Source organism: Haliotis rubra, unplaced genomic scaffold (genome assembly GCF_003918875.1).
Source record: "Haliotis rubra isolate DU_JTF1 unplaced genomic scaffold, ASM391887v1 Scf140, whole genome shotgun sequence".
NCBI lineage: Eukaryota > Metazoa > Mollusca > Gastropoda > Lepetellida > Haliotidae > Haliotis > Haliotis rubra.
In genome coordinates, this window is record NW_025765337.1 from 73,707 (window position 1) to 89,183 (window position 15,477).

A 15,477-nucleotide genomic window follows, 5' to 3' on the forward strand; every position below is an offset into this window, starting at 1 on the left:
ATGTGTGACCGAATAAATATAACACAATAAATAAGTCTACATCACTTTATTGGACAGGCTGATTTACCAGAGCGTTATCACCATTGTGACGTCACAATGTAAACTTAACGCCCCAGTTAACATCCTCGTCTGTTCATCGCCATGACTACGTATACATGGTGTAAAGGTATAAATACTGGCATTTGAAAATCCACTTCAGTTTTAACATGTTATCAGCGCAATGGTATAGTCAGGATGCGGGATATTCACGAGGACTGACATATGTCAGCTTGCCCCACATACATGCAATCGACTTTTGAACTGTTATCTGGACTGGGATAGTATTTTTTAATAGCGAGTAGATACGGACTGAAGACTGAAAGTCCAGATTGAGAGACAGATCCACGCCTCTCGCTTCTACTCCTGAGGTATAGGTTTACTCCTGTGGCACGTGCATTCCCAAAGAAACGCATGACGAGTTTGCAGGCTGTTCCAGTGAAGTCAACACGGCAACTAGAAGCAAGGGCTGAACGCGCATACGCTCCACTGTCAAGTGCTGTTTCCTGGTTGTGACGTCACGCGCACGGCGAGCAGACGGCGAGCGAGTCACACAGCATCTTTCAGCGTTTGGGTTTTATGCAGAGGAAAACCGGGTTATTTCTTAACCAACCCAGTTGGACTACTACCCCAGGTTATTTGTAGGCCAGACCCAACGGGATGGAGGGCGGGGGAGATGCGCGACCCTCGGGAGCAGATTATGTCAAGTGCGTGGTTGTTGGAGACGGTGCTGTGGGCAAGACGTGTCTACTCGTCAGTTACACCACTAACAAATTCCCCACTGATCATGTGCCTACTGTGTTCGAAAATTACGCAGGTAAGTGTATTGGTTTCATAAATTATCTCACGTCTGTTTTGCTATGTATTCACCTGAATCTGATAATGTATTCCTTTGTTTCCTAGCCATCTGTCTGTATCGATTAAACGATACTATGACCCCTTTATTCCATAATGAGTATGGTCTATAATGCATGTGGAAGAGCCCAAGCTGTAATTGAGGGGGGGGGTTTAAATAAATACTGTTTTTTCCGTGAGCGAACGGACCGAAAACCAGAAAAATACCGTATATTATACATTACAATCACATGTCTGTGTCAATAAGAGAAGGTTTGGCACCAAGTATGACCTGACTGTTCTCCTGGCCGTCCATTGTCTAGGGAAGACGGCAAAATTCAAAATGCGCTTATTGTCTGAGCCGTGTCATACATTTAGCGAGACATTCTTGGCATTGTCAGCGCGCGTGAGACAATCCAATATCCTCGTGTCATTAGGCTGCGTAACGGTAACGCTAGGGACGTGCACGGCAGGCTTGCGTGCTTGCTTTAAAGTGCGCGCAGTATGCCGAGAAAAGACTTTTTTATCACTTCGCCTCTATTTAGTCCTTTAGTTTCCAGGTGCTCTTTAGACTAGGCCGTTTCTCTAGCTTCTCGGCTATTTCCAGGTTCAGCAACATCAACTGAGTTTTTCTCTACACTAAGGAGGAAATCCTCGCCAAGCCCCAAGCGGACTGAGACGGCGTTTTAAACGCTTCATTAGTGAGGCCTCGACCAAGAGTCTGTCTGTGTTTACCAACTACGAGTTCAACCTTTGAGTTGAGGTAGCACTCTGAATGCGGTCTATAATCAGGGTTTCGAGTGATTAACAGGGAGGATAGATTAGTAAACATGAACTACTTTCAGTTTCGCCAGACTTGGATGTCACATACGGTGACGTCATTAAGTACATTCAGTTTGCTTCGCTGGAATAATGACCTATTTCATTAAACCCAGATACTACGATGCATTATGTCCGAATTCTACAATTAGTACAATGGAACCATTCGGTAAGTAGCTTCGTTGGGAAGTTTTTAGTCAACATTTTAGCTTAAGAAAGTAAGATCAAACAGATCAACATTTTCTTCTTCTTTTGAGTAACGCAGAAGGGGTCGTTTCTGTATACAAATATGTACCCCAGCCAAAATGAGAATACTAAAATGCACCCTATAGGACAAGCCCATTCTGCTTAGTGCCTTTCCCTTGCAAGAACCGGGCATAATGTATTAGATGCATTTGATTGCGTTATATAAGAAACGAGCACAGTAACGAATATTTCACGATGCACAGTACCACTCGCAGTAGTTGAACGGGAACAAATACATAAGGTTTCAGTTTCTGGTTGCCGATAATGGACCCCTCTGACGTTCAGGACGTTTCTGTGATTTGACTTTGTTTAGGGTACATATCCGTGTACAGAAACGAAAATGGGGTACAGGAGATGTTGTTCCTTGTCGTAGACAGCGACACAGGTGATGTCCCTTGTCGTAGACAGCGACACAGGAGATGTTGTTCCTTGTCGTAGGCAGCGACACAGATGTTGTTCCTTGTCGTAGGCAGCGACACAGGAGATGTTCCTTGTAGTAGACAGCGACACAGGAGATCTTGTTCCTTGTAGTAGACAGATGTTGTTCCTTGTCGTAGGCAGCGACACAGGAGATGTTGTTCCTTGTCGTAGACAACGACACAGGAGATCTTGTTCCTTGTAGTAGACAGGAGATGTTTTTACCTTGAAGTAGACAGTATGATCTGACATGCCCGGCCCGTCAGTGGTATGTTCTAATATCCCCAGCCCATCAAAGGTATGTTCTGATATCCTCGGCTCATCAATATGTTCTGACATGCCCAGCTCATCAATGGTATGATCTGACATGCTTAGGCCATCAAAGGTATGTTCTGACATCCCCGGCCCATCAGTTGTGTGTTCTGACATGCCCGGCCCATCAATGGTATGTTCTGACATCCCCGGCCCGTCGGTGATATGTTCTGACATGCCCGGCCCATCAATGGTTTGTTCTGACATCCCCGGCCCATCAGTAGTTTGTTCTGACATCCCCGGCCGCGGCCCATCAATGGTATGTTCTGACATGCCCGGCCCGTCAATGGTATGTTCTGACATCCCCGGCCCATCAGTAGTTTGTTCTGACATCCCCGGCCCATCAATGGTATGTTCTGACATCCCCGGCCCATCAGTGGTATGTTCTGATATCCCCAGCCCATCAGTTGTATGTTCTGACATGCCCGGCCCGTCAGTGGTATGTTCTAATATCCCCAGCCCATCAGTGGTATGTTCTGACATCCCCGGCCCATCAGTGGTATGTTCTGACATGCCCGGCCCGTCAGTGGTATGTTCTAATATCCCCAGCCCATCAGTGGTATGTTCTGACATCCCCGGCCCATTAGTGGTATGTTCTAATATTCCAGCCCATCAGTGGTATGTTCTGACATGCCCAGCCCTTCAGTGGTATGTTCTAATATCCAAGCCCATCAGTGGTATGTTCTGACATCCCTGGCCCATCAGTGGTATGTTCTGACATGCCCGGCCCGTCAGTGGTATGTTCTGACATCCCCGGCCCATTAGTGGTATGTTCTAATATCCCAGCCCATCAGTGGTATGTTCTGACATCCCCGGCCCATTAGTGGTATGTTCTGACATCCCCGGCCCATCAGTGGTATGTTCTGACATGCTCGGCCCGTCAGTGGTATGTTCTGACATCCCCAGCCCGTCAGTGGTATGTTCTGACATCCCCGGCCCATTAGTGGTATGTTCTGACATCCCCGGCCCATCGGTGGTATGTTCTAATATCCCAGCCCATCAGTGGTATGTTCTGACATCCCCAGCCCTTCAGTGGTATGTTCTTATATCCAAGCCCATCAGTGGTATGTTCTGACATCCCCGGCCCATTAGTGGTATGTTCTGACATCCCCGGCCCATCAGTGGTATGTTCTAATATCCAAGCCCATCAGTGGTATGTTCTGACATGCCCGGCCCGTCAGTGGTATGTTCTAATATCCCCAGCCCATCAGTGGTATGTTCTGACATCCCCGGCCCATCAGTGGTATGTTCTGACATCCCCGGCCCATCAGTGGTATGTTCTGACATCCCCGGCCCATCAGTGGTATGTTCTAATATCCCCAGCCCATCAGTTGTATGTTCTGACATGCCCGGCCCGTCAGTGGTATGTTCTAATATCCCAAACCCATCAGTGGTATGTTCTGACATCCCCGGCCCATTAGTGGTATGTTCTTACATCCCCGGCCTATCAGTGGTATGTTCTTATATCCAAGCCCATCAGTGGTATGTTCTGACATCCCCGACCCATCAGTGGTATGTTCTGACATGCCCGGCCCGTCAGTGGTATGTTCTAATATCCCAGCCCATCTTTGGTATGTTCTGACATGCCCAGCCCTTCAGTGGTATGTTCTAATATCCAAGCCCATCAGTGGTATGTTCTGACATCCCCGGCCCATTAGTGGTATGTTCTGACATGCCCGGCCCTTCAGTGGTATGTTCTAATATCCCCAGCCCATCAGTGGTATGTTCTGACATCCCCGGCCCATTAGTGGTATGTTCTAATATCCCCGGCCCATCAGTGGTATGTTCTGACATCCCCGGCCCATCAGTGGTATGTTCTGACATGCCCGGCCCGTCAGTGGTATGTTCTAATATCCCCAGCCCATCAGTGGTATGTTCTGACATCCCCGGCCCATCAGTGGTATGTTCTGACATCCCCGGCCCATTAGTGGTATGTTCTAATATCCCCAGCCCATCAGTGGTATGTTCTGACATGCCCAGCCCTTCAGTGGTATGTTCTAATATCCAAGCCCATCAGTGGTATGTTCTGACATCCCTGGCCCATCAGTGGTATGTTCTGACATCCCCGGCCCATTCAGTGGTATGTTCTGACATCCCCGGCCCATCAGTGGTATGTTCTGACATCCCCGGCCCATCAGTGGTATGTTCTGACATCCCCGGCCCATCAGTGGTATGTTCTGACATCCCCGGCCCATTAGTGGTATGTTCTGACATCCCCGGCCTATCAGTGGTATGTTTTGACATCCCCGGCCCTTCAGTGGTATGTTCTAATATCCCCAGCCCATCAGTGGTATGTTCTAATATCCCCAGCCCATCAGTGGTATGTTCTGACATCCCCAGCCCATTAGTGGTATGTTCTAATATCCCAGCCCTTCAGTGGTATGTTCTGACATCTGGTACCCTGTAGTCCACCCATGTGATGTAGTGAATACCCTCAAACTCGTCTAATGGTTGATGCATGTGATGGTATCCCGTGATAGATAGTCAGGAAACTGGTCTCTCTCGATAATTAACAGATCGTAGTCAAATAGCTGAAAATTACTCAGTGCGGCGTTATATAAGAAACAAACAAAAATACGTGTTGGTCGTCAACACGACTCGCACACCTTTCTCCTCGCCGCCTGCACATTATCCTGGCGCGCAGCAGGAGCGTTACAATGGCATAACATTGGAATTAGTATGCAGTATTCTTGTGAAATTGTAACTCCATTGGAGCAAGGTAACAATTCAAGAGCCAGTGTGCGCCCAAGTATGGATTCAACAGCTCGTCATTCGGGTATTTGATTCTAGCAGTGAACATTTGACGTGGTTCAGTTATGTACTTGGGTGGGATAATGTCATTCCGTTTTTGTTGCAGTGACGGTGACGGTAGATGGGCAGCCAACTGTACTTGGTCTGTACGACACCGCGGGGCAGGTGAGTGACTGAGGCGGACCATGCTGGAACTAGTGTGACATGTCACATGACCATAGGAATACTGACTAAAGTACTGTCGGAAATTATAGAAAAATGCTTTTTAGCCTTAATATCTTTGGAAAGGTGATAAATGTATTAAGTTGTCAATATATCAACTCACCTATAGTGTACCTAATTTTTATTTCAATTGAAAAGGGCAGTTTACAGGAGAGAATTTGGTACCAAAACAACAACTTAAGATTTTTTCAGAGTTCAACAACAGAAATCTGAAATAGTCTTTACATTTATGCTAATAATACAGGTGGTGTAAAAATATAAATTAACGTTTTTCTTAAACAAATAAATGTTGAATGTTTTTGTTACTTTACTTAATTATCGTTTCTTTATTGAAGAAATATTAATATAAATGTTAAGTCTTGATAAATAAGTTTCCCGTCATGCGTGCACATCTTTATCACAGCGTCCACTCTGGCCAACTATTTGCAGACGATTGTTGCAAAGGTTTATAAGTTTTTTGTGCTTGAAAAAACAGAGGTATACCTTTCATTTGTATAGAAATAGTTTATTACAGAACCTGTAGAGCTGTTGGTATGTCTTACCAACAAGTTTGCAATATTGCAAAACAAATTAGACAAGACAGGGACCGTCTCAAAAGCAAAACCGGGACGTAAAACCATCCTTGACAACTTTGACAAGGGATCTCGAGTTCTTAGACGGGCGGTCTACAAACTTTAGGAGAAGAAGAATATATATATTCTAAAGAAGCTACACCAGTGACTTCGTTAAATCTTTGGCCAATGTTCACAACTAGATTAAACTGACCGAATTACATCCATATTTTTGCAATGAAATACACTGTTGACACGCAAAACATTTAATAAAACGTTGCACATTTCTACAATCAATCGATAAGATAACACAAGTGATGGGATTCTTTCCAATGTACAGTAATTCGTATGTTTATTTCACAACAAACACACATACACACATACACAAATGAAACACAAATGATCCCTTACATAACCAATACGTATACTATACGTACACATTTTCAACATTTTGAAGAAAACATTTATTGAGATGCCCCCTCGCCCGAGCGTGTGCTCAGGTGTCAATTTCACCTGTCGATACCGTGCATGCTGATGACGTAACACAGGCAGTTAATGTTTGTATCAAATAACGCCCCACTACCCCTTATTTTTCTCAGTTTTTGGTATTTTCATCAGTAAAAACGCATTTTAGGGCATGTCTCTAAATTTATTCCCTCGGTCTACATTAGGTAGATGTTTCTTAAAGTGATATTTGTTATTTAAGTAACTGTAATACCTCTGAATTTTAAATATAAGTCAAAAAGCATTTTTCTAGCATTCCCGACAGTACTTTAATATAGAGAGACCGAAAAACACATGTCTTCAGTAATAAAAATAATCGACCAACAATTCAATAATATGAATGCTTATAATGTCCTGCATACAGCTGTATTTGTATTAGTCAATACTTTCTTATTGCAAAACTAGTTAAATATACTGCAATATTTGTATGTTGGGGTCGAGGGCTGGACATTCGTACACTGGATAGATAATATGTACGATGGGATGGCTATAAGTCTAGTCGCTTCAAACATCACATCGACGTTTTAATCTGCGTAGTGTACACACGCCTGTAATACCTTCCTACCTGTCCCCACGTACCAACTTAGTGTGCGTACACAACCATACGTTAAATCATTTACGTGACCAACTTTTACGTGTGCGTACACAACCATACGTTAAATCATTTACGTGAGCGTTATGTCCCCACGTACCAACTTAGTGTGCGTACACAACCATACCTTAAATCATTTACGTGAGCGTTATGTCCCCACGTACCACTTTAGTGTGCGTACACAACCATACCTTAAATCATTTACGTGAGCGTTATGTCCCCACGTACCACTTTAGTGTGCGTACACAACCATACCTTAAATCATTTACGTGAGCGTTATGTCCCCACGTACCACTTTAGCGTGCGTACAAATCATTTACGTGAGCGTTATGTCCCCACGTACCACTTTGGTGTGCGTATACCTTAAATCATTTACGTGAGCGTTATGTCCCCACGTACCAACTTCATTTACGTACCACTTTGGTGTGCGTACACAACCATACCTTAAATCATTTACGTGAGCGTTATGTCCCCACGTACCACTTTAGTGTGCGTACACAACCATACCTTAAATCATTTACGTGAGCGTTATGTCCCCACGTACCACTTTAGTGTGCGTACACAACCATACCTTAAATCATTTACGTGAGCGTTATGTCCCCACGTACGTTACTTTACGTGTGCGTACTTTTACCTTTTAACATCATTAAAATGTGAGCGTTATGTCCCCACGTACTACTTTGGTGTGCGTACACAACCATACGTTAAATCATTTACGTGAGCGTTATGTCCCCATCGTACCACTTTAGTGTGCGTACACAACCATACCTTAAATCATTTACGTGAGCGTTATGTCCCCACGTACCACTTTAGTGTGCGTACACAACCATACCTTAAATCATTTACGTGAGCGTTATGTCCCCACGTACCACTTTAGTGTGCGTACACAACCATACGTTAAATCATTTACGTGAGCGTTATGTCCCCACGTACCAACTTAGTGTGCGTACACAACCATACCTTAAATCATTTACGTGAGCGTTATGTCCCCACGTACCACTTTAAATCATTTACACAACCATGTGCGTACACAACCATACGTTAAATCATTTACGTGAGCGTTATGTCCCCACGTACCAACTTTGGTGTGCGTACACAACCATACCTTAAATCATTTTACGTGAGCGTTATGTCCCCACGTACCACTTTTAGTGTGCGTACACAACCATACGTTAAATCATTTACGTGAGCGTTATGTCCCCACGTACCAACTTAGTGTGCGTACACAACCATACCTTAAATCATTTACGTGAGCGTTATGTCCCCACGTACCAACTTTAGTGTGCGTACACAACCATACCTTAAATCATTTACGTGAGCGTTATGTCCCCACGTTACCACTTTTAGTGTGCGTACACAACCATACCTTAAATCATTTACGTGAGCGTTATGTCCCCACCACTTTTAGTACCACTTTGTGTGTGCGTACACAACCATACCTTAAATCATTTACGTGAGCGTTATGTCCCCACGTACCACTTTAGTGTGCGTACACAACCATACCTTAAATCATTTACGTGAGCGTTATGTCCCCACGTACCACTTTAGTGTGCGTACACAACCATACCTTAAATCATTTACGTGAGCGTTATGTCCCCACGTACCACTTTAGTGTGCTGTGCGTACACAACCATACCTTAAATCATTTACGTGAGCGTTATGTCCCCACGTACCAACTTAGTTTGTTCCCTATGTCACCAAGTCTGATCAGTAAAGTGGAACAATATGGGTGTGCGGACATAAACCCCTGTGGACAAAAAACCCCTAGGACCATATATGACCATATATGACAAAAACTCAAAAGCTCCGACTGAACAATGTGTACATACATCATACATCATATAAACAAGTTACACCACATTATGAGCACTAGCATAAACTGGGTACATCACAATTTGAGAACTAATTTGCCTCTCAACACAACCTGATGTTATGTCCCACGCCGATTAGAAACTTTTCAATGGAGATCTTAGCATCTCTTCGATCTGAACATAGGTTCAACAACCTTGAAGCCCTGTGGTCTCTTGATTTCATGGCTCAGGTATGACTCTCCATTTCATGGCTCAGGTATGACTCTCCATTTCATGGCTCGCTCAGGTATGACTCTCCATTTCATGGCTCGGGTATGACTCTCCATTTCATGGCTCGGGTATGACTCTCCATTTCATGGCTCTCTCCATTTCATGGCTCGGGTATGACTCTCCATTTCATGGCTCGGGTATGACTCTCCATTTCATGGCTCGGGTATGACTCCATTTCATAGCTCAGGTATGACTCCATTTCATGGCTCAGTCATGGCTCAGGTATGACTCTCCATTTCATGGCTCAGGTATGACTCTCCATTTCATGGCTCGGGTATGACTCTCCATTTCATGGCTCGGTATGACTCTCCATTTCATGGCTCGGGTATGACTCTCCATTTCATGGCTCAGGTATGACTCTCCATTTCATGGCTCGGTATGACTCTCCATTTCATGGCTCGGCTATGACTCTCCATTTCATGGCTCGGGTATGACTCCCATTTCATGGCTCGGGTATGACTCTCCATTTCATGGTTCAGGTATGACTCTCCATTTCATGGCTCAGGTATGACTCTCCATTTCATGGCTCAGGTATGACTCTCCAGTGCTCTTCTTGGTATACATATAACCTTCGTAGCTTAACTTGACACCGCCCTTGTTATTCTTCAATATCTCCATGCTGGAGTGCTACTGCCCGCTTAGTTTATGGAGCATATATTTAAACCAGTTGTAATGTGACAGTGAGTTGAAATACTGAATAATGTGTACATATCTAAATACTAAGTTGATTAATTAAACTTTTTATACTCTTGAAGTCAGTTACTCCTCATCAATAATGAAACTTCAACCTCAATAATGTTTACAAACGAAATACTAAGTTAATTAATGAGGCCTGTTATCCCTGTCACTGATAATCACTATTACTGATTCAATTAAAACATGTCACTTAAGTCAATAACTCAGTAGTTAAAACATGTTTGGGAGTTTTGTCCAAAGGGTCCCATCATTTGTGTGTGTGTGTGTGTGTGTGTGTGTTATCATAAGGGTTTTTTGTCATAGGGGGCTTTCGTCCACAGGTTTGTTTGTCCCACAGTCACAATATGTATAATGTACCCATATACCTGTTCCGTGTATACCACTAAACACATGTCAGCATCTATAGTATGACCAGAAATTATTGAGAATTTTAGGAATATGTTTAATTGGAGTTCTAGTATAAACAACCTTGACCAGCTATCAAGTGCTTGGTTCCATTCAAGAGAGACAACTCCGTTAATCCTTTTTCATTAGTTTGTGAAGAGTTATCCCCCTTTGTTTTCTTGCTAGCAGACAACATTTTCAGTGATCCTCAGTATGGATGATTTAGAGAAGAGGAAGTTGATTTTAGAGTATTATAACAAGGACATCAGATCAGCTAAAGTGATTTCAAGTAGAACAGGCATCCCTTTGTCCACTGTTTATCGTGCTTTGAAAAATATTGCAAATGGATATGGCATTGAGCACCAGGGAGGCGCGGGTATGCCCAGAAAATTGACTGTCGGTGACAGGAGGCGGCTTGGTATTGTTGTTTCTAAAAAGAAACGAAGGAGTTTAGAAAACTTAAGGCTGGATATGATTGATAGAGGAACTGTGGCTGTCTGTAAGGAGACAATTAGAACTAAGCTGCATGCAATGGGTTGGCAGAAAAGTCGAGGAATTCCATCACCGATCATGAAACCTGAACTAAAGGAGCGAAGGTTGAACTGGTGCTTACAGCATAGAAATTTTAACTGGGACAATGTGATTTTCTCAGATGAAAGTTATGTGTGACTGTTTCCTAATACACTGAAATTCTGGACCAAACAAACTGAAAACCCTTTGTATCAGCGCCCAAAGTACAGTCCGAAATTTAACGTGGTGGGTGGCATATGTGTGTTAGGGGTGGTCCGATATTGGGACAGCATGGACCACGACTTTCTAACTTCTTTGATCAGTAGTATGCCCCGCCGCATTGAAGCCTGCATTGCTGCCCATGGTGACTTGACAAAATACTAACTGTTCACCTGTCTTTGAATCTGGAGTTATGTTCTTCTAATATTCACATTTAATACGTGAGTATTGAGTATTGAATTTTTTTTTTAAATTTACAATCTTAAATTCTCAATAATGTCAGGGTGTACTGTAACTCTATGTCCTTGTTGAAAGCATAAATCTGTATAAATGTACATTTGTGCATCTGTGTCTAACTATCTATTTATCTATCTATCTATCTATACACACACATACATTATGATGGGAGGGGGGGGAGAGAGGGCACACACACACACACACATATATACTCTTCGAAAAAGAGACTTGTTGCAGGCACAATTTGAATCTCAACATGTGGAGGAATGGTTGCCGACGAAATAACGTTTAAAAAAAACAACGTTAAACAAAAACGTAACGTTACACTCACGTTTGTAGTGAATCGCTTAAACGCACCCTACATGAAATGCACGTGATATCATAAGTGAAATGTTGAAGTATTCGTGTGACTTCTTTGTCCCATGTTTGAAAAATACTCGTAACTCTCTATGCGACAGAGAACAGATTCCTTTTCTTGGTGCAGGGCCGTAATCATATCCCTGTGTACACGGAGGGAACAGTCCGTAAAACTATCTTGGTATATCTGTATATTGGAAAGGTATATTTTGAATATTCCAAATAGTAGTTGGTATTTTGGGCTGACTGTTTTGAGAAGCTAAAAGAAGATGCAGGGTTTAGACCAGTGTTTTCAACAGTTGATAATCTATGTAAAGGGCTTAATGCATAGATATGTATCAAAGAAGGGTGGAAAGTCTTATGCGTGTTTTGTAGACATTTCTGAGACTTGATTCTGTGCATAGGCAGAAAATGTGCTACACATTATATAGATTATAGTACCAACATGGATCTAGTGTTAAAGTGGTTGTCCGAAAGGCGAAAGCGTGTATACGAGAATTCAATGATTTAAATACGAAGAATTATTGTTGTCTATTTGGCTACCGGCAAGAATGTGTTCTGATCCCATTTCTGTGGTCACTCAAAACTGAAAAATACACCTTTCGCCTACTTTCGTTGTTATCAGTGTATGTAAAACAAAAGGAGAAATCGTGCAGTTGAGGATATCTGTAACTACTTCAGTCGTCACTGTTGATGGATATCTTCTTCTTTTGATATGCGGGACGGTACTTGATACTATTTAGGCAATGGGCTGAATTACCTGCAAAATAGCTAATGCTGAACGTGTTGGGATATTTAAGAAAACAACCTAATACCACAATATTAAAGTTTGATTTAATATCAGGCTGTAGATTCCGTCAGATTATCCATTCTCGCCTCGGACTTGGATGTTGTGATGTAAGTGCACACATGTACGAACGCCATATTCCTGTACACCATGTCCCTGAAAATATCTGTATTTCTTTTATGTTGTATAGGAGGAATACGACCGCTTGCGCATCCTCGCTTACCCAGACACCAACGTGTTCATCGTCTGCTTCTCCGTCGTCAACCCTGCATCTTATGAAAACGTCGAGGAAAAATGGATACCGGAAGTGCGTCACTACAGGCCGCGAACGCCGATTCTCCTGGTAGGAACGAAAAAAGACTTACGTGAGGGGTACAGCGACGACATCCAGCAACTACAGCGTGATGGGCAAAATCCAGTCACATTCCAGCGCGGCCAGAGGTTAGCCAGTCGAATGAATGCAGTGGGTTATGTGGAGTGCTCCGCCCTCACGCAGGACGGACTGAAGGACGTTTTCGAGGCAGCCATTAACGCGGCCAAGAAGTACAATGTGTCTTGTTCGGGATCAGGCAAGAAGCCGTGGTGTGTCATGTTATAACTGGGCATTCGGATGTGTCATGTTTATGTGTCATGTTATACCGGGTATGTCAAGTTGTAGCTACACATCCGGGTGTGTAATGTTACAACATCCCATCTGGGTTTGTCTGGTTGTATCAGCGCTGCAGGATGGGCCATGTTATAACAGCACCCCGAGAAGGATTCCAGAGAGCTGCTACACACTTTATCAATCGTGTGACATAATACCTGTCAAAAAAACAACTGTATGGTTGAACTGTGGCGACCTGTATCAGCACATAACTGTATGATTGCCATAAAGGCCGAAGTGTTATGAACAGTGGAGGACTGAACTGTCGTATTCACCGTCGCCACTACCGGAAGTCGTCGGCTCGTCCGTACAGTCGGGGCTACCACGTGTCTTATATTTGCTTGCAAGGTCATGCATATCAAGAGCTTTGAGTCATTGTACAACATATTTATTATTTCATATAGTTATTATATAACTTAATATGTCACCCAAAGGATATTTTAAGTTAACTCTAATTATTTTCATACCAAAATGGCACACCGTGTCTTATGTTTTGCTTGTATTGGATATTCATAAGGTTGGATATTGCGGTTGGTGAGACCAGGTGCTCATTTAGTATCGTACTGTCGTTGGTCGTTCACAGGAGGACTAAACATTCAGAAGTTACACTTACAGAAGGATGAAGCGTGTTTGTAATCTGTCATGGTGTCGCATTTAAATCTTCATCTTAGTTTGGTGAGACTAACATGGTAACCATTTAAGGAGGCGTTATAGCATTAAACAGCGAACAAAGATGTGAATGTACTATGTACTATTTATCGAGGAACGAACTATTAGACACATGGTTGTTTGTGGATGGGTTGAATGTCCTGTCCCACTGACAAACCCATTTGAGCCATCGTATCTCGCTATGAAGTAGTTTCTGAAGGTTAACGAAACCCAACACTGGCTGATGAGGTTAACTCTGTTAGCGATCATCGGACGCTGTATAATATGTGAATAATAACATGCCTTAATCGGTTGTGTAGCAACTGGAAAGGTTAACCAGGTATTGCGATATTTGCTTTACTGGATTATCAAGTATGTTTTGTTTGCTTGTTGTTCGTCGCTGCAACTCAGCAATTTTCCAGCTATGTTTGCTGAAGACCAATTATCCCCTGAATGTGCACGGGTCAAGTAATGATGCCCCTCAGATGCATATAATTTATGCAAATATACCACTTTAATGCATCCATGCAGAGTGTGTGCTTGTTTATATCTGTTTGTCAATGTTGTCTGGCAGTTTCGATGTGTCTATTACAGCAGCTGCTTATGTGGTTATGTGACGAGCGACGATTATTATTTCGTACCAAACCGGAAATATCTTTTATGAGCTTTTTGTGATTATATGTCTATGTTTGTAAGGTACTTTGATGTTATTTATACATAAACCAAAGAATTTATCATCAGTCATGACAGAATTCCCTCTTTCCAACCTACGCAATATTCAAGCAAGGGGAGGCAATCGAACTTGGTTCTTAAGCGTGTAAATACAGGGAGAGCCAAGTCAGCTGCACTCCTGAGTCTGTAGCAAGCTACAAGCTACACTGATACATGTGACCATTATGATCTGTTCGGAGAGACACGCCTCTCAATGTATTACATGCAACTGAGGCCAACGACTGTGTGAACTCTCAAGGTGCTGATGAGAGACTTAGCTTGGTTTGTTATGTGAATTGGTTCAGTTTCTGCCAGAACTTGTCTTGATTTGGAGTGTTATCAAACACACACAGGGCATTTGTGTTCATTAGTTTAACTATTCATGACGATCAGTGAGTGTGAGCTTCTAACCAAGACAAGGCGCCAAGAAATCCCTTCATGGCGGCACACTAATTAGTACATGTTTCTTTGTTAAAGTCTGTCTACATGCATATACGATGTTTTACTGCTTTAAATGTGTTCGTTGTTGTTTATCTTTTGTGGAACTATGAACACGGAGATGATGACACTGGATGACGTCACACTGCGTGTCATCAGCTACTGCCATGTGATCACGGAATAAATCATCAATTGTTTGCAAATGGAGTTTGTTTCTCTTAAAATATGTCCGCACTTTGTGCAATGGGATGTGTTACAAACAATTCCAAAATGTTTGCTTGATGTTTAACGCTGCACACAGCAATATTGAAGCTTCTTAAGTGCGGTCTGTATACAGCGATTCTGGGCCAGACAAGGCAGTGATTGCCAATACGTGCATTACCATGAGCATGGGTTGCTGAGGGTTAATTCTCACCCGCGTGGTTACAGAGTCATCAGCATAGGAATGACAAGACCTACGAGTTGTATGGTATCCCGAC

General features: G+C 43.0%; 1 protein-coding gene across 1 annotated transcript; it reads left to right on the plus strand.

Annotated features, from left to right (window-relative positions):
- The first annotated feature begins 321 nt into the window (after positions 1–321).
- LOC124268829 (cdc42 homolog) lies at positions 322–15,195 on the plus strand. Its single transcript, XM_046703843.1, has 3 exons — positions 322–853; positions 5,522–5,580; positions 12,746–15,195. The coding sequence occupies exons 1-3, from the start codon at positions 697–699 to the stop codon at positions 13,151–13,153; spliced, it is 624 nt and encodes a 207-aa protein (XP_046559799.1). The 5' UTR covers positions 322–696; the 3' UTR covers positions 13,154–15,195.
- Positions 15,196–15,477: the final 282 nt, after the last annotated feature.